This window comes from Empidonax traillii, unplaced genomic scaffold, assembly GCF_003031625.1.
Source record: "Empidonax traillii isolate 1590-97213 ecotype Southwest subspecies unplaced genomic scaffold, ASM303162v1 scaffold39:size2480183, whole genome shotgun sequence".
Taxonomy (NCBI): Eukaryota; Metazoa; Chordata; class Aves; order Passeriformes; family Tyrannidae; genus Empidonax; species Empidonax traillii.
In genome coordinates this window covers 2,206,012-2,233,937 of record NW_020955232.1, presented here as the reverse complement: position 1 = coordinate 2,233,937, position 27,926 = coordinate 2,206,012, and the positions used below count along the sequence as shown (strand labels likewise).

Sequence of the window (27,926 nt, the reverse complement as noted above, 5' to 3'; positions counted from 1 at the left end):
CTCAGTCTCATCCTCTGCTTGGCCAAAGCAGAAGGCGCGTGGGAGGCGATAACCTCTCGCAGCAGAGCTTGTTTAACCTGGAACACGTTTGCTGTAAAACCCACTCAGACACTGCCCGGCTGCTCCAGGAGCCTGTCAGAAACGAGTCCTCCAAACCCTTTGCGTCTGTCACACTTTCTGTAGGATGTGAGAGGGAACTTGACTTGCTCTTTGAGTGGAAGCGCTTCCAGCTGGAGGCTGGGAATCTGTTAGTGATGGCTCAGGGGTGCAGCCAAGGCACCTTCATCCACTGAAAGGCAGTGGTTTGCTTTGTACCCTGCCAGGTCAGAATTATACATGCAAGGACACATAACAGTACTTTTAGATGCATTAAATTACAGGGTCAAAACGTCCTGGTGTACTTGGAACCTTTAGGAGATTGAGCATTGGTGTTAAGGGTGTTGGAGTTGACCTCAGCATCCAGCCTATGCCACATGTTTGCTGTACAAATACACAGTGTGATTGACAGCTCTTCTTGTCACTTACTTTTCAGGCTTTTATATGCTCAGATGAACTTCCTGCCATCAGATCATGATGGCTTTTACATAATTCTTAATTATGCATCTTTCTTTTTATATCAGATACTATCTAAAAAAAAAATACCCGTAGAGGTTTTGCTTTTTGCTAATGAGATCCATTAACTGGAAAATCCTATTACATTGCAGTTTCACTTTCCTTTATAAAGTCTTTAAAGTGGGACCTCTGCTGTCATACTTCACTCTGACTCTTCCTGTCTGACTACCAAGCGTCCCAGCCTGGCACAGCCAATTCGTGTTGCTTCTCTCCTGTGGGATCTCCACTTGAAATCCCATCTGAACTGACTCCAAAGTAGAGCTTTACCATGAAACACAGGATTACAGAGACGTTAAAGCAATATTTATAGAATATTGTTGGGAATGACTGAATATCTGGATTGGAGTAAATACCACAAAAACACCCCACTTGCAGTGTCTTCTGTCTTTCTGGTGTACTGAACAGTATCTACATGTGCATACTGCAGAATAATAAACAGAGCAGTAAAGAAATAGTTAATTTTAAAAAAAAAACACCTGGTGTACTTCTTTTGAAAACCTGGATTTGGTCTGACAGTATTTTCAACCAAAGTTACTTCATTTGTATGGGAAAGTTGATAGAATGTTTTTTTGAAATTCAAATCTGTGAGAGCCAGCATTTCTCACCATATAAAGTTAAGTCTTATCTCTGAGAAAGAATTTTTATAACTCACACTATAAGCTCTTTGGGGCTGTTTCCAGAACCTGTGTGCTTTTTATTTTCAGTGTCTTTATCAGAGGTTTTTGAACCAGCACAGGTCTTCTCTGCACGCTACTAGACTGTAAATAATAGGAACTTTTTATGGACTTTGTTCTCTGGAAAGACAGGAATCCTTGACTTGAAAAAACTAGTGTAGAAACCCTGGAATTCAAATCTCTAGGTGGTAACAAACCATCCTAGAGCAGACTATGATTTTCTTCCATTTCAATAAAAGGAAGAGCAGCAATTGAAAAGGACAGTGAACGTTTGAATGCATTTTTTTTTCTAAATTATCCCAACTCCATGCCATTCCATGTCTCACTGTCCTGACTCTTAACCTTCTTGTCACGTTTGTTTGCATCCCCAGACCTCATCTGAATGCCTCACTCAATGCAAATTATAGTCTTGCATCCTCCAGGGAACAACACATTTGAAAGGGGTATAGAGAACAGATCTCCTTTTAAAACTGTACCTGAAGGGCTTCAGCACCACTGCTGAGACATTTTATTTTATTACTCCTATTGCAGCAGTGTCCAGAATGTGCTACATGTTGTACCAAACGATATGGTCTGGTGTTAGAACAGTGTGATTAGAGCTTTTTTTGTCTGGGATACAGACTCCAACCACCTCCCCGTCTCACTGCTAATTTGCTGTAGATGCTGCGGTGAAAGAGGCCATAGGGAAGAATATCAATGAGTGTGGGTAGTGTGGAGGATCCTCTCAGGAAGGAAGAGAAAAAAATCCTGTAGAAGCCTTTGTGGGAGGAGCAGCTGATCCAGGTGTTGGAGGTGGCATTACTGGTGGAGAGGAGAAGGTGATGTGGGATTACTCACTGCATGTGAGGGCAAGGGTCTGAAATTTGTTGTGCTGGTGGAACTTGTGGAGGAGTTACTGGGGATGAACAGGCATAATTCTGGCTGACAAAGACTGTCTTTACCCTCACTGTTCTAGAAATGGGTGTTCAGGACACCACAGGAGAAAGGTTGCGTGAATTAAGGGATATGGGCAAGAGGTCACATCACCTGGACAAGGAGAAAGATATTCCTGTTTTGTGGAAGAAGTAGCAGGCCTTGGACTAAGAATGGGCTAAGAAAGGGATGAAAAGCTTGCAAAAATGAATTTCTGGTGCCAGGTTTCAGGGTTGTGTGTGTGCAGATGTTCACACAAAGATGATGGTGAGAGAAAGAAGGTGGGGAACTGGCAAGAGACCTGGTGGGAACAAATGAGCCTTTTCCCAACATCCAGCACCTTCTGTTTTTCCTTTTTTTTTCACCCAACTGTTTCTGATTTCAAGCATGCACATACTGGCAAAGCTGCAAGGAGCAGGTGGTGGTTGTTGCTTATTTGTTAGTTTGCTTTGTCTCATCTTTGCAATCCATTTTTGTTAATACAGCTCCTGTTCCACAGGCTTTAAAGATCCCTTGGTGTAGTTATCTTGTGTGACAGAGGGAGCCGGGGCGGGTGAGCGTGCTGTGCTTTGTGCACTGGGTACAGAGGGAATTCTTTGGGATGCGGTTTACTTTAGGTTTTACTCTAATCACTTTAACAAGCCTGAGCAAAGAAACAAAAAGAACAAAACCAAGAAACAGAATTTCCATTAAAATGGCATTTCCTGAGGTAGGATTAAGCTTTCTGAGACTGCCTTGTACTGGGTGCAGAAATGCCTCCAGTAGCTTTTTGTACGAGAGAGTTGAGCAACCAATTTTTTTTTTTTTTAATCTGCTAAAGTTAAAATAAAATACAGGTAGACCCTCAAAAAGCTGATCACCTGTATAGCCAGACAGACTCTAGCTAATAAGCTACTGCAGCAAGAGCTGTAGTTGTCAGGGACCTTGCATGTGCCTTTCAGGTGATAAATTCCAATTTTGCCTTCCTACTGTTTTTTTTTTTCTTCTCCATCTTTGAGTAAAATTTCCAACGGGTATTGATGCAGGACTAACAGCAGACAATTCTTGACATAAATGCTGAGCCATTAACTGTAAGCGGAAGATAAACATGTTCAAAGACGACTTCTAATGATATGTGACTTCTCTGCTTTCGTAGCTCAGAGAAATCAACGGGGTGTTTATTAGCTGTGTGCAAAGCCCGTGTGGCTGTGTTTACCCACAAATACCACATGTTTTCGGGAAAGCCAAACAGTAATTTCAGAAACCCGAAACCTTGGGAGAGAGGTTTCTGCGGCATCTTGAACTGTGTGAAGGATCCACGGTCAGGAGGAGGCACTGAATCCCAAGAAGCAGCTTGCAGGTCCCCAGAAGCAGCATCAGCCCTTTTTTTCCCCCACACAGTTGTTTGCTGACTCCCCCACCTCGGTGGTGCCTTCCCTTGCACTCTGCATCCCGTCACTGCAGGTGTGGATGGTTGAGTGGAAAGTCCTCTCTGTGGTCACCAGTCGCAAGTGTTTCCGACCAAGGTCCCTGATCATCCCCTGGCCTTCATCCCTGGGCATTTCTCTGATCTCCAGGGTCTTCCTCCACTTTCAGTGTCTTTCCTCCAGTCAGGATCGTCACCTTCTTTGCAGGCCCTCTTCTTTCTGGGATCATTTCTCTTTTTAGGAACCTGTCTTCACAGCGCCACCTTTCTTTCTGGAACCCTGTGCCCCTGCTTTTCCCATCTGAACAACCTAAATCATTGATCAGCTTCTAATCAGCCTCCTGAGACTGATTCTGTTTCATATCTGTCTGTCTTTGGAGGATTCAGGATGTGCCACTTCTGTTTTAGTCCAGGATTTACCAAAATTTATAATCAGGCTGTGTCTGCAGTGAGGAAGTAAAATCCTCTGCTGGAAAGTTCAAAAGTTCAATTTTGGACATTCACCACCTGCATATACCCAATTATCTGCTGTGTGTTAGCGTGCACAATTTTAGCCAGTTTTTGCCTACAAAAGCTAACAAGGGGAAGCAAGAGCATTCCCTGGCTGGTTGGATGCTTTCCAAACACTCCCCTTCCACCATCCCCCCAACTGATGCTTTATGTTTTATATTTGTATACAAGAAACTTTCCCATCTGTCTCCTACAGCTAGATGCAGAATTTATTTCCAGTGTTCTTGCAAGGTAACTACTGACCCATTTAACACTGATATCATCTACTAAGCTCCTTAAATTGTTTCTTTTTAAATTCTCAAGTACTGAACAGGTCGTCCCGGTCCGGAAACCTTGGAGATCTCTCTTTGAAGAGGTCAGCATGGAAGGAAATTCCCAAGCTGGGGAGGCAACAGTACGTGTTGCTCGTATTGGGGTGGCGCTCCCCGCGTGCGAGAGCCGCGCGAAGAAGAGACGGTCCTTTCCTTGAAGAGCTTCCAATCGCCAGCCTTTTCTCAGCAGGGGCAAGCACAAGCTGTTGTATTGCCAGCGAGCAGCAATTTAACTCAGCTGTCCATATGCTCCGCCAGAATTTATTGTGCTGCTCAGAAATCACAATCTTTTAAGGCTGATGGATACCGAGACGGTGAAAAAGATAAGCCACTTAAGTGTGTGTCAGTCTCATCTGTGGGTTTTGACAACTTTGCTTTAAACAAGCATTAAACAGGAGGAGCCCGTGAGGAAGTCAGCTGAAAATCTTTGACGGTGCCTGCTGACATTGTATCCTGACAGTCGTTGCCTTTTTGGGATGTATGGACTCCTTTAATTTCATTAGTGATGTTAGATAAACATATTCACACCAGTGGAGATTATTCCCTTTGCTACCAGCTCTACCTTCTGATCAGAAATACCTGCGGTAGATGAATGGATCTTAAATGGAGCTGTTAAGCACTGAATGTTTCATCAAATGGAAAGTAGTCCACATGGTTTTAAGTACTTTATTCTTACCTGTGTGCCTGTGAAAGTGAGTGGAGTAGAGAGAAAAGCTTTTATAGCTCCTGGAGAAAGACATCGCTGAATTGGGACTGTGCAGTTTTCAAACAACCAGGAGGAGAGATGCCAAAATAAGTTCATCCCTTTTCAAGGTGCTGTCACTGGCAGCTTTCATTGTTCTTCTAAACAACTTCTCTTCTAAAGGAAAAGTTTCTGTTTTCCAGAGATTAAAGCAGTCCTGTCTTCATTCATTGCTTTGGCACTTGACTGATTCTTCCCTAATGGGCAGATTACTTGGGAAGTTTTTGAGCTGTAATTTCAACACATAGACCAACATGCTGACTGTTTGCCGATAATATAGTTTTAAAAAATGACACATAGCATCAGCACAATTATCTCCTCGGGGTGGTTTTTTCAAGCTGGGAGATGGAAGTGAGAAGGGAGGCAGCAGCATCTGACTTGAGCTTGTACCTCTGTTCTAGATGACAAATTGGCCCTGTTGCAAATTATTTTTTCTATAGTCTTTTGTCAGAAAGTTTATTGATAGCCAGAGTCTTATTAAATAGTTCTGCCATGTCTCAGAGTGTTCTTGGAACATATTGCATTAAGCCAATATTTGTGTGTGGCATATGCAGTGTCTGTCTCACACAGTGACTGTGCAGTTGGGACGGGAGCAGTGGGATGGTTCTTCTCAGTGGTCCGTGAGAGAGTTTCCCTTGTGCATACCCTGGGGCATGTGCCTGGAAGGCTGAGGATAATTCATCAAAACAGAATTATTTCACAAATTGTAGAGCATATTAACATGTGGAGCCAACAAATCATCTCTGTAAAATGTCCGGTGCTCTTCTGAGAGCACAAAAATGGTTTTGCTGCCTTAAGCACCAAATCAGCTAGTTAGCATCTTGCTTTCCAGGAATGAATAATTCACTCTTTTGAGTGTCAACCAGACGCGGTTGTAATCAATCAAGGTATTTATTGCTTCGCCCTAAATTGAAGCTCTGTGTACATTTTTCTGACAAATCTGAATTACTTGTTCAATGTTATTCCTTGAAAGAAGAATCAATGAATGCCAGCAGTTCTCTCTGACTCTCCAAGTCATTTACTCTTCAGCAGCTCCACAGATTTCAGTTTTTAAGGTATTGGGTAAAATAGGGGTAAAGAGGGGATACTGCTGAGAAACTGGTAGTGATGTATCATCTTCGCTCACTGGCCGTGATGTGCTGATGAGCAGAACAAGCTACCAAGTTACCTACTGAATGAGCCACGACCAGGGTGACTTTCCAAAAGAGTGATAGTCTATAGGTCATTCCTGGATTGCATCCCCCAAATGTCTCATACTTCTGTATAAAGGCACCTTTAGCTTAAGTGGGTTTGGTCAAGTCTTGCATTCAGGCCAAGTTTCCAAACCTGCAGCACTTTTCATGTTTCTTGGATAAACCAGGGATACATTACTGTTTGTTCCACGATGCTTTTTAACTTTGTCAGGCAATACCTCCTTACATGTGTTGGTGCAACACAGAAGCAGCATCTGGAGCTGTGCCTGGACAGCTGTTCAGGGAGTCCCAGCTCCTGTTCAGGGAACGTGGCTGTCTCTTCTGTACCCGCCTTTCAAATGCCACTGTTTGGTGTTCCTCTTCAGCGACCCAAGATGAGAAATTATCTTCTAAATGGGCAGATCTGTTTTAGGTCTCTCCCAGTGCCTGAAACACAATTTTCCAGACTTCTGCTGCCGAAATGAAAGGACAAAATTATGATCAGTAAGACTAATTTATTGTGGGGAGAGGAGCAGTTGACAGAGAAAAACAGCAATTTACATTTTCCAAAGCTAAAGGGATTCCAGGAGGAGGTTGTTTGCTTTCTTCAGTCCCTGGTTTCCTACCAGCATTAGAGTTTCATGTATTTCAAATGCTGGTGAGATTTTAATGCTGCTTTTCTGCCTGTTATATTTAGCATTTTCCAGCCATGACTCTTCCTCGAGCCAACCCCAAACCCCTCATTTTCACCACACAAAGTCACTTCCAGCCTTCAGAAATTTGGAAGAACGCTCCAGATGATCGAAGCTGTGATACTTTTTTTGACTTTCTGCATTACCTACACATGCCACTGATCCCTTTCATCAGACGCTGCCTCTGGTCTGCAGCGTTTCCATGGAAAGCTTCCTGCGTTTATTTGAAACTCTATAGGATGTCAGTAAATTTCCTGGAGACTCAAGTAACGCTCTGCTTGGCGTGACTGTGTAAGGCAGCAGCACGTTCTGGTGGTGAGGAGGGGCAGCTCTTGGAGGTGTCTTTTATTTTCTTGTCTGCCACAGTGCTGCTGAGGAATCTGTCACTGGGAGCTGCGTCTTTCCATACCTGCCCTCCCCTCACGTACCAGACTTCAGGCTTTGTTGTCTGCTTTTTGGGCTTTAGGTGGTAGTTTCCTGTGGGGTTTGTGCAGGACCTGGCACGCTGGGATCCCTGTCTCGCTTGGTTTCTTTTAGGCGTTGCTGTAATATAAACCAGCTGCACTAATATTTTAGCTTTAGGGAGAAATGTACTGGTTTGATGTGTGCTGTGTAAAAGAAAGAGAAAGCTGCTGCCCCTAGCCCAAAAGTGTGGGTAGCATAGCAAATATGTTAGTGATCTCCCAGAAATGTTAAATGAGATGGATTCTGCCACAGCCTTCCTTTCACTATGGGCTTTTAAGAGATTTGCCTGTCTTGGTGTAGCTGCAGAATGATGTGCTGGGGAGAGCTGGTGAACCCCAAAAATAAGGCTGAGTCCTGGTGCTGAGTTTTAGAGCATGATTTTTCAAGGGGGGCACGTTGTGAAAGGAGAGGATAAATAGTCTGAAAGATCTGTAACAGTCAAAGCACTGCAGCTTCATGGCAGGGCTTTATAGAAAGGCCAGAGAGATGATAGTAAAGGCAAAAAAACCTAAAAAAATAAAACAGACTGGTGCAGTGTGGGTTGCAATGTGGGCATGGCTTTCCTTACACCAGGATCATGCTGCTGCCCCGTGCCACATGTGAGTGTCTGCAGTGATGGTGATCCCTACACTGGAGCTGGAATGGTGGTGGCAGCTGGGACAAGGAGCTGTGAGCTCCACCTGACCTTGGCAAGGGAGGCAGAGCCAGAGCTGTCCTTCCTGGCTGGTCAGAAGCAGCAGCTGTGCAGGGAGAACCAGGCTCTGCAGTGCTGATAGTGAGAGCATCCTTTTGCCAGCCAGCATAAACCCCATCCCAAACTTCGGGGTTGAATTTCTTCCCCTGAAAGACAAACACGAGAGTGAGGAGTGCCCTGACCTGTCTGGAAGAGTCTTGAAGTGCAAATAGCACGAGGAGGTAGAGAGCTGGGTGCAGAAACAGGTTTGTAAATGCCAGTGTGTCGCTGGGGAGAATATATCTAATAAGTTGGTGTTGCAGCTGACTTTGTTCTCCCTCTGTTTGTTTCTCCCTCCGTTTGACATCTCCAAGATGCTGCCTTCAGTTCTCACCTAAATTTCTCGTGGCCAAGGTAAAAAAGCCCAGAAAAGCATCTTTGACCACGATGATGGAAGCTGCTATTCTGTGAGAGCCCACAAGTTTGTCCACTCTCCCAGCAGCCAGAGATGCTGGAGGATGCTCCCCTGCCCTCCCCTGCCCTCCCCTGGCATGACCCAGTTATGGGATTGTTGTCCATGAACTTGTCAAGCCCATTTTTTAAGCAGTTTTATGTCTGGTGCCAGGCTCTGGGGCAGCAATTTTCAGCAGATCACTGCCTGCTGAGGAGCTTTACAGTATGTGAATAGAGTATTTTCAACAAAAGATGTTTGGAAATGGGATCTTCTGGGGTCTCTGACCAGCAATGACCAGAGGATCAGGATGAAGCAATGCAGGGTGAAGTTGCTCAGTCTCTGCTCTGACGTGCTTGAAAAAAACTCCCACATAAAGTTCTAGCACGTCTTTAATGGAAATGAAATTATAAAATTGGGATAATACCTACCTCATGCTGCTCTTGAGGATTAATTAATGTTTACAAAATCACTTTAGGTCCTGAGATTTAATTGAAGGAAAAATATTACCATATAAAATACCTTTTTATGCAGACACTGCTATAGGTTTCAGCTGGGTAGAGTGCCGTGGCAGCACATGCTTTACAACATTTATGGTCGTGAGGGTTCCTGTAGTTTATATGAAAATTGTCTCTCTGAAATCACAGATGTAACATCAGTGTTTTCCTCTCTCTTTGAAAGAATATTAGTTTGCCATCATAGGACTTGACTGACTATTTATACTGCTGTAAATACAACTCACCTCTGAGAAGAAAGAATGGAATATCTGTTCCCTTGCTTGGGACAAGCTGATACAGCTTGCTAATGACTCCACCTTTGGAGTCACATGGATGTTGCTGGCTCATATGAGCAGTAAATCAGGCTGGTACTGGGTGTCCTACTGTAATTTAAGGGTGTATCTGGGTGTTCATTATAGTCTCCTGCTATCAAGAGATTTAAAATACAGCTATAAAACCTAATTTCTGGAGTTAAATTTAACCATGGAGGTGTCAGCCAGGGAGCAAGTTCTGTTGAGTGGGGTGTTACTATGTGTTTTTTTCTGGTCTGTTTGGTTCTTTTAATTTTTTTTTTCTTTTTCTGTTTTTGTTTTGTTTTGAGTGTTTTTTTTTAAAGATGGAGTAGAAAGAGCAGGAGAAACAACACCGAGTTTATCTGACTTCAACTGTTGGATCAAAACATTGTCACTGCATAAATGTCACCTTTTTTCCTTTTTTTTTTTTTTTTTTTCTGCTGTAACATTTTTTGCCTTCACAGAGCAGAACAAGCTGGGTGGATTTAGGGGTTGGATCAGTTACTCAGTGTTCTTCTGTTCTGTTCTTTCTGCCACACAGGGCGACTATGACCCCAGCAGAACCAAAGTTCTTCATTTCAGCATGAACCCAACAACTCTGGCCAAGCAGCAGCGCAAGGAGGAGCAGCAGCAGCTCCAGGAGGAGTGTGAGAAGCTGAGGGAGATGGTGAGGGTGCTCGAAGGAGGAGGCTCCATCTCTGGCAATCTGGAAGGAGTTGGGAGTTTTCAGTCACCACAAGAAGTTGCAGGTAGGCTGCTGGCTTCTGGTCCTGAAGATGCATTTATTCATCCATGTTGCCAAAGGAACTGACTACAGAAGCAGATGGAGACGTTGCAGACGGTGTGCTTTGTGTGCTTGATGGAGTGGTTATAAGGAAAATGAAAAAAGCTGTGTTGATGCAGGAGAAAGTGAATGTGTGTTGGCAATCCTGTGGCAGTTTGGTTGAGGGTGGGTGTTAAGGCTAAATAATAATAATACATATAATTTGCTCTTGATAAATGAAATACCCATACAACAGCACTCAAAGGCTGGTGCTGCCGATGGAGTGAAAGGAAATAATTCCTTCCTTTCAGGGCTGGTTTAGCCCTTGAGGTAGTACAGACAGCAGGAAATAACTTTCATAGCTGCAGGGAAGCAAGTGGTTGAAATCTTTTCAGACCTGGCTTAAAACAAATTAATATTGTTTATCAGTGAATATGTGCCCCATTAATCAGAGCTACATTCAATACTCCATGAAAGCAGAGTACATCTTTCACTGAGCTAAATATGTTTCACAGAATCTGTGGTTCTCCAGTACAGTCTTTCTTGCCTTCACATACCTAAATGAGACTTTTTAGTAAAGTAACCCCAAAATCAACACCTCCAAACATTCTCTCAGACTCTGGAAATCAAGGTAAGGGTATCAGTAAAGCCTGCAACACTGCGAGGGACCAGGCAGAACCGAGTCATACTGCAGAGCCCAGGAAATCTTACTGCTGTAACTCTCCCATGCCCTCAAAACAATTTTATTAGAGAAGAGAAAAATAAAAGAGAGCTGAAGGTCCATGTGGAGCTAACCTGGTGTGTTCCAGCTGCACGTACGTGTTCAGTGTCTGGAGGTCAAGATCCTCCCTCAGATGAGGCTGAGAGAGCAGAGCTTTTCTCAAAGGCCACATGTGCTGGAGACTTCAGACCCACAAAAGGGCAGAAGAAAATATTTTTCACTGTTATGAAACCAAAATTCTCAGAAAGCAGCTTGCTTGTTTTCCCATCGCTCAAATAATGGCACTTTATTACTGCAGAGAATGTGTTCGTTCTGGCATCTCATAGTGGATTATGGCACTATATAGCCTTAAAAATATGATGGTGAGAAGTGCAGATGGGGTGGTTTGTAAAGTGAAGAGCTGACTGGATGTTGGAGGTAAGTGACAGCCTGTCACTGCTGTTAGTGGATGTTCTAACAAATGCATAAGCATGAAGCACTTGGCAAACATTTAGGAGAGGCCATTGTCGTCCGTGGGAGCTTCCAGTCTGAGACCCCCACCGAGCAGTTCTTGGGGACAGTTCATTCGTTGCAATTGGAATTTGAAATGCACTGGGTTTTAGGAGTCTAAACTGCAGTAGATGCTGCTGCCCAGATGTCCTTGTCTGTCGTTGTGTCTCCGGGTACCCGGCGCATCTGATGCTGCGGGTCCACCAGGCTGGCAGTGCCCAGGGAGGCCAGAGAGGCTGCAGAGGTGAGGTCAGCTCTGTGTCTCTGCTGCTGATGAATGAACCTCTGGGGTATCATCTGCAGTAATTAGACCATCTCTTCTGGGGGAATGAGTTTCTCACGTGTGCCTCCTGTGATGTTTTAGTCAGAGTTAATATTCTGCTGCCTTTCATGTGGTTGTTTTTAGCTGTTTGTGAGGTGCCTCTGTGCTGGGATGTTACCAGGTTTGTCGTTAGCTCGGAAGGGATGCATTTTTAAAGCTGTTTTCTCTTCTGCCTTTGATTCCAACAGGAAAACAAACAGCTCACTGGGTTTCAGGGTGTTTCCAGCCTCACATACATGATGCTTTTTTTTTTTTCCTTTTATCCAGTCCCAAGCTACATCGTTCTGACTTCTGGTCACCAGCTCAGATGGGAGAGAACATCAGCTGCAGAGCCTAGCAGGGTGGGAAATACTTCAGTGTCATTTATTACAGTCACAGGAGGGCCCTTTGCATTCTCAGAGTGCCTAGAAGTGCATAGGGAAGTGGTTCTTGTAAACAAAAAGTGGAAAAAGAGCTGTTAGTGAAGGAGCCCTGTGGATGACTCTCTTTGAGACCAGGGTGAAGGTTTTAGTAAGTCAGGTTATATGGAAAGATCTTGTGTTTTTCCTTGTATTTCGTGTGCTTGTGTGCATCACTGTCATGCATGGGGGCACACTGCCATAAATATGCCTAAACTCTCCTTTCTGGAGAGTGAAGACTGTGTGTATTGGGATGTACAAGAGATGCTGAGGATGTTAGGGCTCTGACTGCAAGGTTAGTGGGTGATTCTGAGCTGGCTTTAAATTAGCCAGGTGAATACCATGTTTGTCCTTCTTGCTAGGGGAGGGAGAGCTCCTGGTGGGTTGGGGGACAGCTCATCGAGTGTGCTGTGGAAGCTGCATCCGCTTCTGTGTTGACTCCATCCTGCATCTGCAGTGTGGATGCAGCAGCTGTTCAGCAGTGGCTTAACAACATGGATTCACATGGCCAGAAAATTCACACTGTTTCCCTCTGGATAAGAAATGGAAGATACAGCTTTTGCTGTTTTCTTAGGATCTCCACAGCTCTGCCCACAGGAGCAGCTGCCATATGCCTTCCACTTCAGTGTATTTTCAAGGTGTGAAATGGGGAGAGTGTGGCAGAAACTCCCTCTGCTCTGTTTGTCACTGTGCAGTTGGCTGCCCCAGGGAGGGATGTTTGTTGTGCATAATAAGAGAGCAGGTTTCAGTGAGGTTTGTGAAGCTGCGTCTGTACAAAAAGAACAAGAATTAGAATTTTTCTTGCACCCCTTTCTGTCAACTGCAAGACCCATCTGTCTGTTTATCCAGCTCATTCGTATAACACAGGCAAGAGGGAAATTCAGTTCTCTGAGCTTTTGGGGTGGGAGGTCCGTTGTGTCAGAGATGAATGGGATGAAGAGAGAGCGAGGACAGAGTAGGAAGAGTGTGGATAAAAGCTGAGAGAACAAAGGTCATATGTAAGTTTTCATTTTGACTTTAGATAAATATAGGTAAATGTAAGATTTTATTGTCCTTTTTTGCCATATAACCTGACTGGCCAGTTGGCAGAGGTGAGGGATTTGGGTGGCCAGTCAGGTTTGCTGTGTCCAGCAAGCTTATGTGGTCTGCAACAGCTACACTTGTGGTTCACAGAATTATAAATATACCAACCAAAAAAAGGCATTAAGGACAATGATGTTGATGGTTTTGATAATAATGTATTGGCCATTATTAAATCCCTTCATTGGACTGGAGTGCAGCACGTTATTTCTGATCATAGTTCCGACTCCTGGATAGGTAATAAGAAAATTATTACTGTGGACGTTAAAGCTCATTAAATGTGACTCTATTAAAAATCAAGGTTATGCTGGACTTTAAATCTCTTTGAGCATAACCGCTGGAGGCTGCAGCACAGCCTGGCAACTTGCCACGTCGTTGAGTGGCCCTCTCCTCTCCTCTCCTCTCCTTTGTGGCGTAACAGTCTCTGTTCAGATGGGGACCAGGGCTATTGCAGGGGGAACTTTGAACAGCGTGAGCAAGGAACACACACCGTCCTTTATCAAACTAACAAGTTTGCACTCAGGCTCGTGTTGTGTTGGCAGGGCAGGTGTGTGGCTGCTGCACTCCGGGCAGGGGCTGTACCTTTCTGGGTGTTGCGTTTCTCTGCCGGTGGCTGCTCGGGGCCGGGTTGTGTAAGAGCAGGGTGCACCAAGGTCAGACGGCCATCTGGGGAGAGGCTCCGAGTCCTGCTGTCTCAGAAGCAGGGATGCAGATTGTAACAGCTTTGGAAAGGTGGTGCAGGGCATAGCTGCCCAGATTTGGAATCTGTTCCAGTTTTGCGTTTCTCTTTCCTGTACTCTTCACACCTTCCCCCTCTACCCCCCTTCTGTATTTCAGTCTGCATTTTCTACTTTTTTTCTTCCAGCTCCATAGCTTCTCCTGTTTTTTCTTCTGTTTCTCTCCAGGCAATTTTTGTTTAGATCTTCCTTTCTTTTGGTCTTGTGTGGTCCTGGTGGGCCTCTTGATTTCTGACACTCCTAGAGATGGATTTGGATCTTAGTTGCAAGCAAATATGTAGGTGGCAGCTAATGGGGAGCTGACAGAAGTAATGACTTGTAGCAAAGCAGAGGTAGAAATGAGAGAGAATGCTTCAGGTGCTCGTTATCTCCATTTGTGTTCTCATCTTAAAGGTAGTATATCTGAAGGTAGGAATGGATGACCCGTGGAAGCTCGTTCCTGACTAAAAGAATGCACTAATGTGAATTTTCCATGAGCAGTCATGATTTATTGCTATCCCGTAGGTACAGTGGAGCATTCCCTACTTCAGGCAGGCTCTTCCTGTGAGAAAAAGTGCTTTTAATATTCTTTCTGGTGAGAGACAGGCTGGCACCCCTACCAGGAAGGAAGATGGGGAAATCAGCTCTGATTTCAACCATCTGTGGAGAATTTTGGAAGTGAACATAATCCCACCAAAAATGAAAGCTATTCATCCATCTCAGTAGTTTCAGTGTCCTTTCTCCCTTGTTAGGAAAAAGTAGGAAAAGGGGGTCTTTGATGAAGGACTGGGGAGTCTCACTCAGAGGCAGGTGTTTGACCCTGAGAGAGATGCTGTCACCTGGCACTCAGCTGAGGCTGTCCCCACCATCACTGCCATGTCAGGGCCTTGCAAAAATGTATTTAATTGAATTTAAATTGGGTAATGAATTAATATTAAAATAATCTAATCTTGTTGAAGTGACAAGCCAGAGATGGTAAAATTTGTCACTGTCCCAGTGTGCTTGTGCTTCTGATGAATGTGTTTCTGAGTACAGAAGGCGACAAAAAAGGAGCAGATGGAATTTAGAAGTTGCCATTCTCCATCCACAGTTGGCTGAGCTGCTGGTGCTTTGGAAGCCTTGGTGCTTCCTACCATCTGTGTAGGGAATCCACACATGATGAGGGCTGCACCTGTGAATGAAACCTGAGCCCACCTGATGAAGGATTTTTCCATGACCTTAGTTGCTGGTGGGTGCACACGTTCCAGTGCAGCCTTCGCTCCTCACTTTGTGCCAGTGGCTCCCAGCATCCCACTGGTCCAATGGTGTTGGGCCAGGTGAGTGCATAGAGGGCAGCTCTCCCTCAGTCACATACTGCCTCTTCCTAAAGCAGAAGAAGGATTCATTAGGTGACACTTCTTTCGCCGATGTTTAACTCTCCAATTCCCCTTCAGTTTGTACTGAAGGAATTGCCCTCATTCTAAAGAGACACAAAGGTCCAGGGCATTTGCTGCCTTCAAATGTTAGGGGACTTCTGGTAAGAGCAGGATGTTAGCCTTTGTGCCCTGCCTGTTTCTCAATAAATTGCTTTCTGCATATCCCAATTTCATCTGAAGTTAATAAAGAGCTTGACTTTGCCTCTGGTGTTTTGCTGAGCACTGATGAAGGTCTGTCCTCTTTCACTCCAGAGATGGCCACATATCCTTGACAGGGGAAGAAATCATTCCCTACAGTTCCCTGCATAGGAGATGTTGCATAGCTTCAATGTGCAAACCAGAAACTACATGGAAAGCAGCACACAGGATGAGCATTATTAGCAGCAGTCCTTGGGAGCTGCTCCTCCTGACCCGCTCAGAGCTGCTGCCCTTCTGTGCTGACTCCACAGCTGAGGAGCTGGGCCTCCATGGGGCTATCCCCCCACCTCTCAGCTAATTCTCATTATTGTTTTTATGGTGCTAGTTTCTCTTCTACAAGACATTTAGACCAGTCTGGGACCTGAATAGTATATTAAGACTGGGAATAAGCTGATAGTTTAAATAGAGCTTACTTTGATTCCCTTCCTTATCATCCATATGCTTTTTGTCTCAACATAGCACAGATAACCAGCTAAATATACCTGTTTTCCTACAAGACTCTAACCAGGTTGGGACCTCCTGTACTTCATATTGACAGTGTTACAGTGGCTGAAGGCAGAGCCCATAAAACCCTTTGACATTACGGTGGTGTCAGTGGATTTGGGCAGTGTAGCCATAAGGGGAAAATGCCTTGAAGCCTTCGTGTGTTCTGATTCAGCAACAGTGGCCTTTTATGGTAAATGTTCTGCACTACTGAAATCAGTGCAGGCACCTATAAAGAACCAGGTTTCCTGGCTTGAATGAAACCTCAAGAGGGCTGGAAGAAACGTTCCCTGGTTAGAAAAAACCCTGTTTTCATCGTATATAGTATTCGTCATCCAGATAGATTCCCGAGGCTTTTTTTGGAGATAATACACATATGAAGTCATGCAGCACTGAGTATATTGCAAGCAGCGTGCCCTGCCTGTGGCAACATGCCATGAGTCTGGGAAACAACTTGCCCCTGAGCACAACGTGATCTGTGTGCTGCGAGCGGCCGGGACACGCGCGGGCCAAGGGTTGCTGACCGAACAAACCCCCAAGGATGCCTGAAGCCTGCAGCTTCTGGTGAAACTGTGATGGGAGATGCCACTGAGACATTGCTGGTTCTTCCAGACTCTTGTCTGCTGTCCAGGGAGCCAGAGGTTTGTAATAAATTCTGTAATGTAGTTCTGTTGTAGCTACCGAATGTGTAAAACTTGGTGTCAGTCAGAGGTTACTATCCAGGCTATACTTAGCCTTCACAAAGAGCACAGAAACTGCAGGATTTCTTCCTGCCCTTCTTTTCCACCCAATTCACGTGTGGAATTCTTGAAGAACCCGATATCTCTGTTTTTGTAAGAGGCAGCCTGTGAACCTGCATAATGCCTCAATGCAGCTCCAGTGGCTCCTACAAGGGGTTTTTTTAAAGCGTCTCCTACCCTGCTGCTAGGCATTGTGTAGAAGTTGATTACAAAATATTTAGTAGAAGTCATGTTCCAGAGAAAATAAAGCCATTTTGCAAATAAAAAAAAAAATAAAATAAGTTGTGAGAGAGGAGGAAATGAAAAAGAAAATAAAAATGTATATGTGATGGGGGGGACCAAATTTAAGCACAATTCTGAGAACATCTGCCATGGTTTCTGTAGCAATATGAGGAAGGATGCTCCCAAGGGAAGATTCTCTGGGCTTACTGATTCTGCCTTGAATCTGGGTGTAATAGAAATGAGTAGCACTGCAAGAAAATACAGTTGAGGAGAAGGCTGCTGGTTTCCTAGGAGGATGTGTTTTCCTTACTCAGTACTGATGCAGTATAGAGGTGGTGTTACGTCTCAGAAGGAAGAGGCTGCCCTTGCTGAGGTGGGTGGGAAGGTCAGAGGTAGCTAATGTCATTACAGATGAGCAGAGAGCAAGGTTAGAGGGGACTTCTGGGAGCAGATAATTCAATAGGAATTCTGCAGAGAAACCTGGTCTGACAGGGAGTATTCTGTCTCCTTTTGACTTACTCTGGAAATGGCTTTGGAATATAAACTGGTGATAGAAGCAGTATTTTTAAGCCTGCCTACTTGGGTTTCTAGTTCCCAGTCCGTCAGTAGCTGAGTGAAATACTAAGTGACCAAGAGGAGTAATTGTTCTCACTACCAGAAGTAACCCCCAGGAGTAGCTGTGGTCCTTCATGTCTACCCAGGGGAAGTTCAGAGCCTTTGCAAGGAAATAAGTCAATGAGCATCAAAAGGCTCCAAACCCCTTCTCTCTGTGTTTTAGCTCCTCCCCACCCTACCACCCCCAATCCTTACAAAACAAATTTGTACTGTACAGAAACCACCACCTAAACCACAACAACCTTCCTGGACACAGTTCTTCTACAGCCCTCTGGTTCTGTATCCCTCTGTGCCAATGGTTTCTTCATCAACCAGAGTCAAGCCAACAGGCTGTTGAGCTTTTTGGGTCTTGGTAAACTTTGGCAGTTGTGTTTTTCTGCTTGGATATTTGATTCAAGCTCTCGGTGTTTGGTTGTGGGCTCCTTGGTGGCTGTGTGACAGCCAGGATGCTCCTGCATCATCTCTCCAGTCCAACCTTTCTCCTGAAGAGAAGGAAATGCACTGTTATCTGCAGCTGCCCTTTGGCTCCTGTGAGGCAGTGGTATGAGCTGACTCTGACAGCAGTTTGCACGAAGCAGCTTTTGATTAGGCCCGATGTGCCACAAGGCCTCTGAATGTACACAATTGAAAATGCTCTTTCATTCATCAGCAGGATTGAGAAGAAAGGCTTGTGCTGATGTCTCAAATTCAGGCCGACACGATTTCCCTGACTTCAGAAAAACCATCCTGCCGGCGTGGTGGAGCGCTCTGGCAGCGGAGAGCCTCAGATCTCTGCTCTGCATCTTGTCAATGTATTGTTTCTCCTGGAAATTAAAGCTTGAAGCCTCTGTGAGCAGTAGAGAGTGGTGGAAATCTAGTGGAGGAACTTTGCAAGGGGTGTCAAAGGATACTGGGAAGTCTTGAAAAGCCTTGTGCTGGCAAGGTGAACGTCCTCTTGGTAGGGGACGTTTGTTAGATTTAGGAAGGATTACAGGAATGGGAAAATATTGAGCATATTGACCCTTTCCATATTATCCAAGATGGTGGTTTTCCTGTTGTGACAGGGTCATAACAGGAAAAAAATTACTGAATTTGCTGTTTTTCTCTGGAGTCCTCATTTCAATTTCCAGGTAAGTATATGTGGCTGGGACCTGAAATCTGACTGTCTTCAGAGCATAAACCGGGGCTCCTTAGCACTGAATCCCAAATGAGGTGGGGTGAACGTGTGGAGACTGAGAAATTAAATGTATCTCCTCATTCCCCATTTTAAAGGGGGAACACACAACTAAAAGCCAGAAGCCAAAAGATAATTTTTTGCATGGCCTGTTTTTCTGGTTCACCTCCCTGTCTGTGGGAAGCTTTTTTTTTTTTTCTGGAAAATACCGTTTTGCAGTTGAATTCCCAGTTTTTCTTTTCACTTACACTGATTATTTAGGAGCTGTAAATGAAGTAAAATAAGGCTGTTTCAATATTTTAGAGCAGCGGCTGTATTTAAGAAGTTTATATTTGATGAGTAAGTTGATGACATTGCATTATGTGAATTTGATGTGCGAAGTTGTCACTAAAGTGTAAACATAGTGACAGCAGGACCAGCAATTCCCAGCCTAATCAAGTAAGCCGAGTCACACATTCTTTGAGCTATAGCGTAATAGAGACTGATTTACATATTAAAATGAGAGAAGCTGCACAGATCCAACAATTAAGTTGATATTTTAATTGCCTAAAAGTCAGGAGATTCAAAGTTATGTTTCCTGCCTCAGTTAATTTGCCACCCACATCTATTTGTGGTATTTTCAATGACTTTATTAGGTATGAAACTAATGTGGATTAGAACACATTAAATGTTAGCTGTGAATGAAAGGAAAGCTTTGGATTTGCTGGGTTAGAAAGCAGACTAAGAGAATTGAGGATTTCTTGGTCTATTCAAACCTTGTACAAACAAATTCCAGGTGATTTCTTTCTTAATATTCCAATAGACATGTTGGGAGGTAGGGAGATGAAGCCATATTCAAATGCAATGAAAAAAAATTCCCATTGATCTCCATAGACCTTGAATTATATCCTTAACTTCTTGTTTTCTTTGTAAGGAGTAAGCTTTATTTAATTGCAAATTCACACAAATGCACTAGTACCACTAAGAATTACATCAATATATGGATTGTGTCCTTGATGTTTATGCTGGTTTCACAGGGCTGATCTTGCATTCAGATAAGCTCTCACGTATACAGCTCCCTTATCTCCCCATGCTGATGTTCTGATATATGAATGCTTGTTCCCTGCGCTCACAAAAAGCTATTCACATGCCGAGCCTGACGAGTTTTGTATAATCCTTCTTTGAATTAGAGTACAAAAAGAATGTGTTTGAAAAGGTTAACTAATGGATACACTTTTCTCCCTGATGAGGAAAAGAAAAATGGTGAAGTGCTGAAAAATGGTCAAGCAGAGTTTTGATCAGGCTTTTCTAATCAAATACATTCTAGGTGGCGAACAAGCAGGAGAAATGTTAATCCATAGTGGATTTATTTGGAACGAAGAACATCTATTTGGAAAGCAATCAGCGTATGAAAGCAGACACTTGTAATTACTTTGCCATCTTAATCATGGCACTGACATCAGTACCATGATGTGATAATGCTGTGATAGCCTTTTGAATGTGGTGCTGACATAAGGACATCAATAGGGAAGGAAAAAAGCCTCTCTTAGCACTATCACACCTATCAACCTGTTTTGCCAACGTCCAGATGTTCTGGGCAGCTTGTGCAGTGGTTATAATCCTAAACAAAAGGCGTAAGACCCTCTCATGGTGCTGGCTTTAGTCTGGGCATCTCGTGCTGCTGGTGTGGTTTTGTGCCGAGGAGGAAAAGGTGTCGTGTTAAATCATAGCAAATCTTAAAATGCAGGAAAGTCATGTCTGCCCACAAGGGATTTCTGAGCATCTGGGAGCAGTCCGTTTTTTAGAGAAAACTAAAGCTACTTGGTGTGGTGGCAGCTGATGGAGTCTTCCCTCACCATTGCAGTGGTTCCATGTTTTCTCCATTCCAGTGCCAGGTTATCTGGCCTGATCTGCAGTTAGAGAGGAGCAAGTCAATCCAGCCTCCATTAGGGAACAGCATATTCATTCTTATGTGCAGCCAGCTCCAGCTCAATGGAGGAAAATCAGACAGATGAAAAGCTGAAGATGAAACCAGATTCACAAATTGCCTTTTCACTCTCTGGCTCTCCGAGTGTGTTTCTGCCTTTGTTGAATAGAAGAGTCTTGATGGGTCCTGTTGGAGGACTGTGACACGGTGAGTTCTTGGGTAGGTGTGCAACGTTGTAAAGTTACCTTCTGCCATGATCAGACACCATCATAGGTGTGCAGTAAAAGTATTTAAATTAAATAGATCAGAGGCTTCTGTAAGAAAGGGCCGGAGGCAGCAGCAGCAGCATCCCACCTTCGCTGGAGACTGTGGATGTGTCATCAGAAATCTCGCTGCTGGTGGCATCAAAGAGATGCTCAGATCTGAAAGACTCAGCAAAGGGTTTCTGAATAGGCTGGTAATGACAACGGCGTGTGATTCCCCTTTCAGGCTGCCATATTGCAATGCCTTCCCTCCGCCGAGGCGGAATTGAGGCGAGGGGAAGTTTCTGTCCCGTTTTAGAAAAGTGATAAAAATAAGTCCCGGGTTGGAACTGGTGATGCTGGAGCTGCGTAACAGATGTGGGCTAAAGGCATTTCCATCATCAGCCACCGTGGAAAGGAACTCCGGGTCAGGTTGTTTCCATGATGAGGCCGTTCCCCGGTACGTGGGCAGGGTGCTGATGCATTTGCGAGCTCCCTGCAGGACGTGTTTGGACTCCCGTGGTGCTACAAGGAGTAGCAGAGATTACTCTTCGCTTCCGCTTCGAAGTGTTTCTTTCTACTTTAGGATCCTTCATATTTCACAGCCTGAAAAACCCTAGGAAAGAGGAGGGGAGCATTACCCTGTCCTTCTATTCCAGAATCCCTAGGAAGTGTTTGGAGAAAGGAAAAATTTTAAGCAGAATGTTCCCATATATGCAAAGGCTTCATCTGCAAGGTGATGTCCTAAGCCAAATGGAGAGGCTGCTTGCAGCACTTAGGAACAGATTTAAAGCTAATGGCATCTTAGTTACGCCTCAGGTAGCTGAGAGTCCTCAGCTGCTAACCCCAACAGAAATAAATAAGGATAAAAATTAGAACTAGGCATATCACACCTCCTGCAGCATGTTAAACACTGCTGTTCTCCTCTGTCAAAGATGGAGTGAGCCAGGCTTTTCCATACAACCAGGGCAAATAAGCAATTAGCAAGAGGTACAGAAATAGTGTTTAGGAAGGTATAAAGTTGCTCTGAGAGCTATTAAACACCTCTCCTTGTTTTGCTCATTGTTTAGAGTGGGAATGTTTGACACTTAACAGAAGCTGACTAATTCTTTGTTTTTTTCCTTTTCATGATTGGAATTCAGGGGAGGGCTGACTGTGACAGGAGGGAGAAAGAATTGCCATCAAAATGAAGCCCTCTTTAATTAGAAAGTCCCTTGGATGATTTACTTTCTAGCAATTTGAGTGCTGGCTGGTTTGAATGTGTCAGCAATACTGACCAGCAGGATACAGTCCTGTCAGCACAGGTTCTGGTTTGCTCTTCAGGCATCAAGAGGTGAAGCTGCTCCAACAAGGAGAGTCTGCGATGAGAGAAATTAAAACCGTAGCCAGCCGTGCTTGTGACTTCACCATCTGCTGTGAAGGCTCTACCCTGAATGCCAGCACTGGTGGTAGCAGGCATAATGATGATAATATTTTCCATTTCTTTAGTACCCCCTGTCCAAAAGTCTCTGACTATACCAGAGATAATACTAATTAAGACTCACAGCACCCATGGGAGGTGGGCAGGAGTCTGCACACAAGATTTTTTTTTTTTTACTTGCAGAGTCTAAAGAGATTGTGGCACTAATCTTTGGGATCAATTCCTTCCATCAGGCAGCTCTGTAAGAACTAAAAACCTTTCATACTGTTGTTAGTTTGAATCAGAGCTGTATTAGGAGGGAAGTCTGACTCACGTTAACCTGCTGGACTGAGCTTTATTGCTCCTCAGTGGTCGTATTGGGGAAGCAGCAGCAGCTGGGTCTGCTGTAGCTGTTTCAGAGTAAGTCTTGCTTACAGTGTAAGTCTTGGAGTAGGTCTTACAACTTGGGTCCAGTCCTTAATATGTGGCCTTCTGAGGAAAACTGGACGCTTCAGATGAGATGGAAATGGTCAGTGCAGTGCTCTACATGTAAAAAATCATAGAATCATATTATAGTTTGGGTCATAAGAGACTCTTAAAGGTCACCTATTCCAACCCCCCTGCAATGAGCGGGAGCATCTTCCTCCAGGTCTGTTTGCTTGGAGCCCCATCCAGCCTGACCTTGAACACTTCTAGGAATGGGTCATCCACCATCTCTTTGGGCAACCTGTGCCAGTGTTTTACCCTCTTCACTGTAAAAGCTTCTTCCTTATATCTGGTCTAAATCGACCTGCAGGCTTGTTTGTTTGTTTGTTTTATATATGGCTTTATTTTAGATAACTTAGTCTTCCTTTCTCATAATCTGCATTTTCACTGACTGTGGGAAAAGGGTGATTAACACTGTGTGGTCCATCAGGATGAAGTAAGTAATGAAAAAGGGAAAAACTTGACCACAGATTTTTAATACATGATGCCAACACTCACGCTCCTGGATTTAAAAGTATGTTCCCGTGAAGATCCATTTAACATACTCTTCAGTTGGGTAGAACTGTGACAATGGAGTTTTTCCTTACCCTGAGTGCAAGGTATAAAATAAAAGCTCCTAATTAAGATCAAAGATACACCTGCTATCCACCATCTCTGTGAGGAAAAATACTGTTGTCAAGTATCCATTATATGTTGTGTAAGTGTATTTGAGGCTATTAAAGACAGTTATCCTCAGAGATTTATATGTAACAGGTTAAAACGGGGGAGGGTGGGGGAACAAACCCTTGCTGTGCTTAATTATTGCTGGGTGCTGCATGCACTTTTCTCCATTATTTACTTAATCTTAAATGCCAGATGCTAAAGGGCACCAGCATCAATTAACTGCTTAATTAGACTTGCAAAGAAATCATGTAATTTAGTTATAGGCAAATAATAATAAAAAAAAAAAAACCAAAAACAAAAAAACAAACCCACACAAAAAAAAACCTGCACAGAACAGAAACTCAGGGCTCTCTTTGCAATCATTTTTAAAGCTCCCTGCATACGTTGTTTGCTTTCCTTGCTCGCTGGAAACTCTTTGGAGCACTCTCGGTGCCGCTTGCCCCGTAGGGATCCAAACGTCTGGATGCGGCATCACTTGCTCATTCTGAGCAGATTTAGCCACAGCTTGCTTTGTTGCTTTGCAAACTCTTTTAATGGAGGTTTGGATGAGATGACCTTTGTGAGAACTTGTGTTGTGCCTCACCCTGATCCAGAGGAGACCCTGGTTTTCCCCTTTCTGTGTTCTGCGTCCCCTCTGGTGTTTGCTTGAGTGCCCAGTCAGGTGGAGACCATGCGCTGATCCCTGTTCATTCTAGGAAGACCTGTGGTGAACACACTTTTCTGTTTTGTAGCGTGTTTTAGTATTTTAGCATGCAGCTAACAAAGCACCCTAGCTTTTACAAAAAAGCTCTACTTCCCTCGCTACAAAATAATAGGAAGCCAGATACTTCTATTCCATTAGTTCCCACTCTTATGAATGAGTGTTCACAGGAGTGGAGTGCATTTGGTTTCATCAGCTCTGTCTGAGTCTTTATGTTGCAAACTGCCATAACAGTGTAATAATCAATGGGTTTGAGTATACACAAAGTTTCCCTTCTATCTGGGTGCTGCTGCCTCTGAGTCTGGTACCACTATTCTCACTTCACCATCAGCAACACTGTCATTTTAGTGCTTCTGCAGCATCCCCTGTTTCACAGCTTTTGTCTCTTGGTGCCTCAGCATTGGAAGCTGCTGATGTATTTTTTTCTCGAATGTCCTGAAACCTTTCTGAAAACAAGGTGGCATTCAGTTTCTGAGAGCTCTGCTCTCCCCTCTGTGCCTGTGCTGTCTCAACACTGCTCTTCTCCCTTCTGAAAATACAACCTAGCCCTTACAGAGTTCCTTATTTCTTCAAAGAACTGTATAAACATTATCTAATTAAGTATATATAACATGCCCTAAAGTATGTTAAGGGAAAACTGCAGCACAGCATTGAAGTTTCCAGTCACTTGATCCAGTGTAAAATCTGATTGAATCACTAATTATTTTTCAAAATGCTGTGCCTAATGACATGTATCAAGACAGGAAGAATCAGAGCTGCAGCCAGAAGCATTGGGAGCCAAGGAGAGAGGGGCCGTCAGGTAAGTTCTGTGTTAGTTCTGGAGTTGGGTTGGATATGCACACTGAGGTAATAAACAAAACAACAACAAAAAAAGAGTTGCTGCAGCATTCGGATCTTTCCTGTTTTGATATATATAATCAGCTCTACATTTCCTGTTGAAATGTTCATTAAAATTGCAGCCCCTGTGATTATGCAGCTGCCTAATTCAAATCAATGGGGCTCCTGAAACAATTTTGGATATTTTTAAATACTGCTGTAGAACTTCCTTGTTTACAATGTTATGATTAAGTGACTTTTTTTCTAAGTCATCTAAAGCATTACTAAAAATCTCTTTAGGTTTTCTCTATTTTTTTTTTTACTTTCTTTTTTTTTCTCTGAGCAGCTGCAAATAATGCAAACCTTGCTTTATGGCCTTATCTTTCACTTCTTAGTGCAGCAGAATGTCTTTTTGTATTGATAACTAAATCAGAAGCCCAATTACACAGGTTCTCTATAATTCCTAGTGAGCCATAATTGACTTTTTTTGTGTTGGAATCCCAATACAAATGAATAAAATTAATGGAGCAGCAGAATAAACAGACTGAGAGTCCTATGGATGGTGAATGGAAGTGAAGGAGCAGCTGTGTGGTACTTAGTTGCTGGCTGGGATTAAACCATGACAAACAGCCATGCCGGGCTTCCAGCTCACCAGCTCTTGAAGCAACTGTTGATGATGTCTATCAGCTAAAATACTTTGATGTTATAACTCACATGTGGCTGCCCAGAAGATTATAAAGTCCAAAGGGTCAAGATACTTCAATAGATCTCATGCTGGAAGGGAGGTCATTTCAGTTTTACTGGAAAGATGCATTCAAGATAATTTCAGCTCTAAAAATTCTGCTTTGGAATGCTTCAGAGTGATGCCAGAGCTCTTGTCAGTTTGTTTAAATGACTTTAGGTTTATTCGTTTTTCACATTTCTAATACCTTCCATCCCTTTTACTGTTTGTTTCCGAAGCCTTGGCACAATTCTGATGTGTTTAAGTTGCAAACATTACAGGAAAATACCTAAATCAAAACATTGTGGGAGAGAGACTGCATGAACGAGCAGATGTTTACAGTCTCTGACTTCTGTGGCTGAGGAAAAGCAAACACGTTTCTATAAAAACTCAGTGTGGTAAAAGCATTTTAGTTGCCTGTAGTTACGTGCTTCTCCTGCCTGTGAAGGTATTTCTCCAGTCATCTTTTGCTTTTATTACCTCTCCCCAGCTGTACTTATTAACTCCTTTATTTAACTCCACTTGGTAATGGTCCCACCGGGGCTCCCGGAGCAGGGGAAGAGGCAGAGCTGGCACAGCTCAGAGCTCGATCTCCTGGTCGGCTCCATCCCTCGCTGAACACATCTGCTCGAGCTGGTGCTGCCAGGTCAAGCATTGGGATGGCCAGATGTGAACCACTGCAGATGTTTTAGCTTTGCAGTGTGTTTGAGCCCAGATGCTCTGCTATAAACCTGCCAGTGCTGCTGTCACTGTTATATCCCTGTGCACAAGGGCAGGGGGGATGAAGCAGTGGAAACTCTGCAGGTCAAAACTGGTCAGTGCTGACTGGCAAGTGCTAATTGTATCATTCCTGGGTTGAGAAGTAGATGATTTTAAATGAACCCTTGTCTGTGGTGCTGAAGAAGCAGGTTGCAGCCTGTAGGATTGAGAAATGAGTATTGTTATTTAGTATCATCCTGTGTGTCCTTCTGGTATTCAGAACCTATTCACCTACTGAAAGTGGGATGTGGACATGGGAAAGAAATGAGATGGAAGAGGACAGGAAAAGAATAAAGCTTTTTCTTCTTTTAACAAAGAATAGATTGAATGTGATTTGGCCACTGTACCTTAATGGGTAATCCCCACTCTGAACCTCAGATAAAAGAAAAAAATCTATAAGGCTAGGGATAATGCAGGAGGATTTTTGCAGACTTTTTCTCAGATGTAAAGTGAGCAACTGAATAGCAGAGCCTTTAAGGATAACTTTTTCTTCGAGCACAGAGCTAATTCACTGATTTAGCCAAGTTGGGTAAATCTGTTTCTCGTTGCTTGCACATCCCACGCACACAGACTTTTTGTGTGTACCATTTTTCCTTTCCCTACTTGTTCCTCTGTATATACTTTTTCTAAGCCGCTCTGACCTGTTTTGGCAGTGCTGTCCATGGCAGCAGCATGGTCCCTGTGGCACTTGGTGTCATTGACCTCAGCGGGAAGAGTCCATATCAGCAGTGAGTAAAATCTCTAAACCTAAAACTGAAGTGAATCCCTCTTCTGGGAGGCTGCAGAGCAGGACAGCAGGATTCTCTGTGCACTTGCTCCCTGGTGTGAGATGGATCATTGGAGACCAAGAGTCAAGGTTACCTGAATGCTGTGTTCTTTTTCTGTACCAAAATAATCTCTTTGGTGACTAAGCACCGGGGATCTTGGTTTCTTGGCTGATCTCATTCCAAACAGGCTAATCCTGCACTAAGGCAGAGTTTGGTTCAGAGCTCTCAGGAGTCAGAGAGATGGAAGAGTTCAAGCAATGCCAAAAGGATCTTCCAAATGAGTGGGGCAGGAAGGAGGGATGTAGAGGCTGTGTAGGGGAAATTCAGGCTGCAGTTGGAAAAGAAAAATAGTGATATTCTGGGGTAGGCTGTTTTTTGAGCCTGCTACTGCTGTTGGTGTGATGCAATGAGCATGTCGGCCTCTCGGGATTCCCAAAGTGCTCTGTGAGCTTCACAGCCAGAGGAAATCTGCACAGGGATTGCTTCATCCATCTCTAAATGCATCCATGGCTAGGGTGAAGTATACTAACTGCTTGGTGCCTCACAGGAACCGTCTTGATGGCAGGAAGTGAGAAGTATCTTTTTGACTTGAAAGTGTTGGAGGCAGAGCAGTTACCGAACGGCATCTGTGAAGACGTGGGGGCTGATACCACAGTCCTGGTTCGTGCCCTTGTCCCCAGATAAAAATGCTCCTCCAGGAAGGTACTTTGCCTCTTCTGTACCATTCTGGGTCTGAGTTTCTT

At 43.9% G+C, this 27,926-nt stretch overlaps 1 protein-coding gene across 1 annotated transcript in view; it reads left to right on the top strand.

Moving 5' to 3' along the window:
• MAD1L1 (mitotic arrest deficient 1 like 1) overlaps window positions 1-27,926 on the top strand; it is a 344,432-nt gene that overhangs the window by 212,348 nt on the left and 104,158 nt on the right. Inside the window, exon 16 of the mRNA XM_027878245.1 lies at window positions 9,951-10,158. Within this exon, the coding sequence (XP_027734046.1) occupies window positions 9,951-10,158 (208 nt within the window). The remainder of the gene's footprint in view (window positions 1-9,950; window positions 10,159-27,926) is intronic.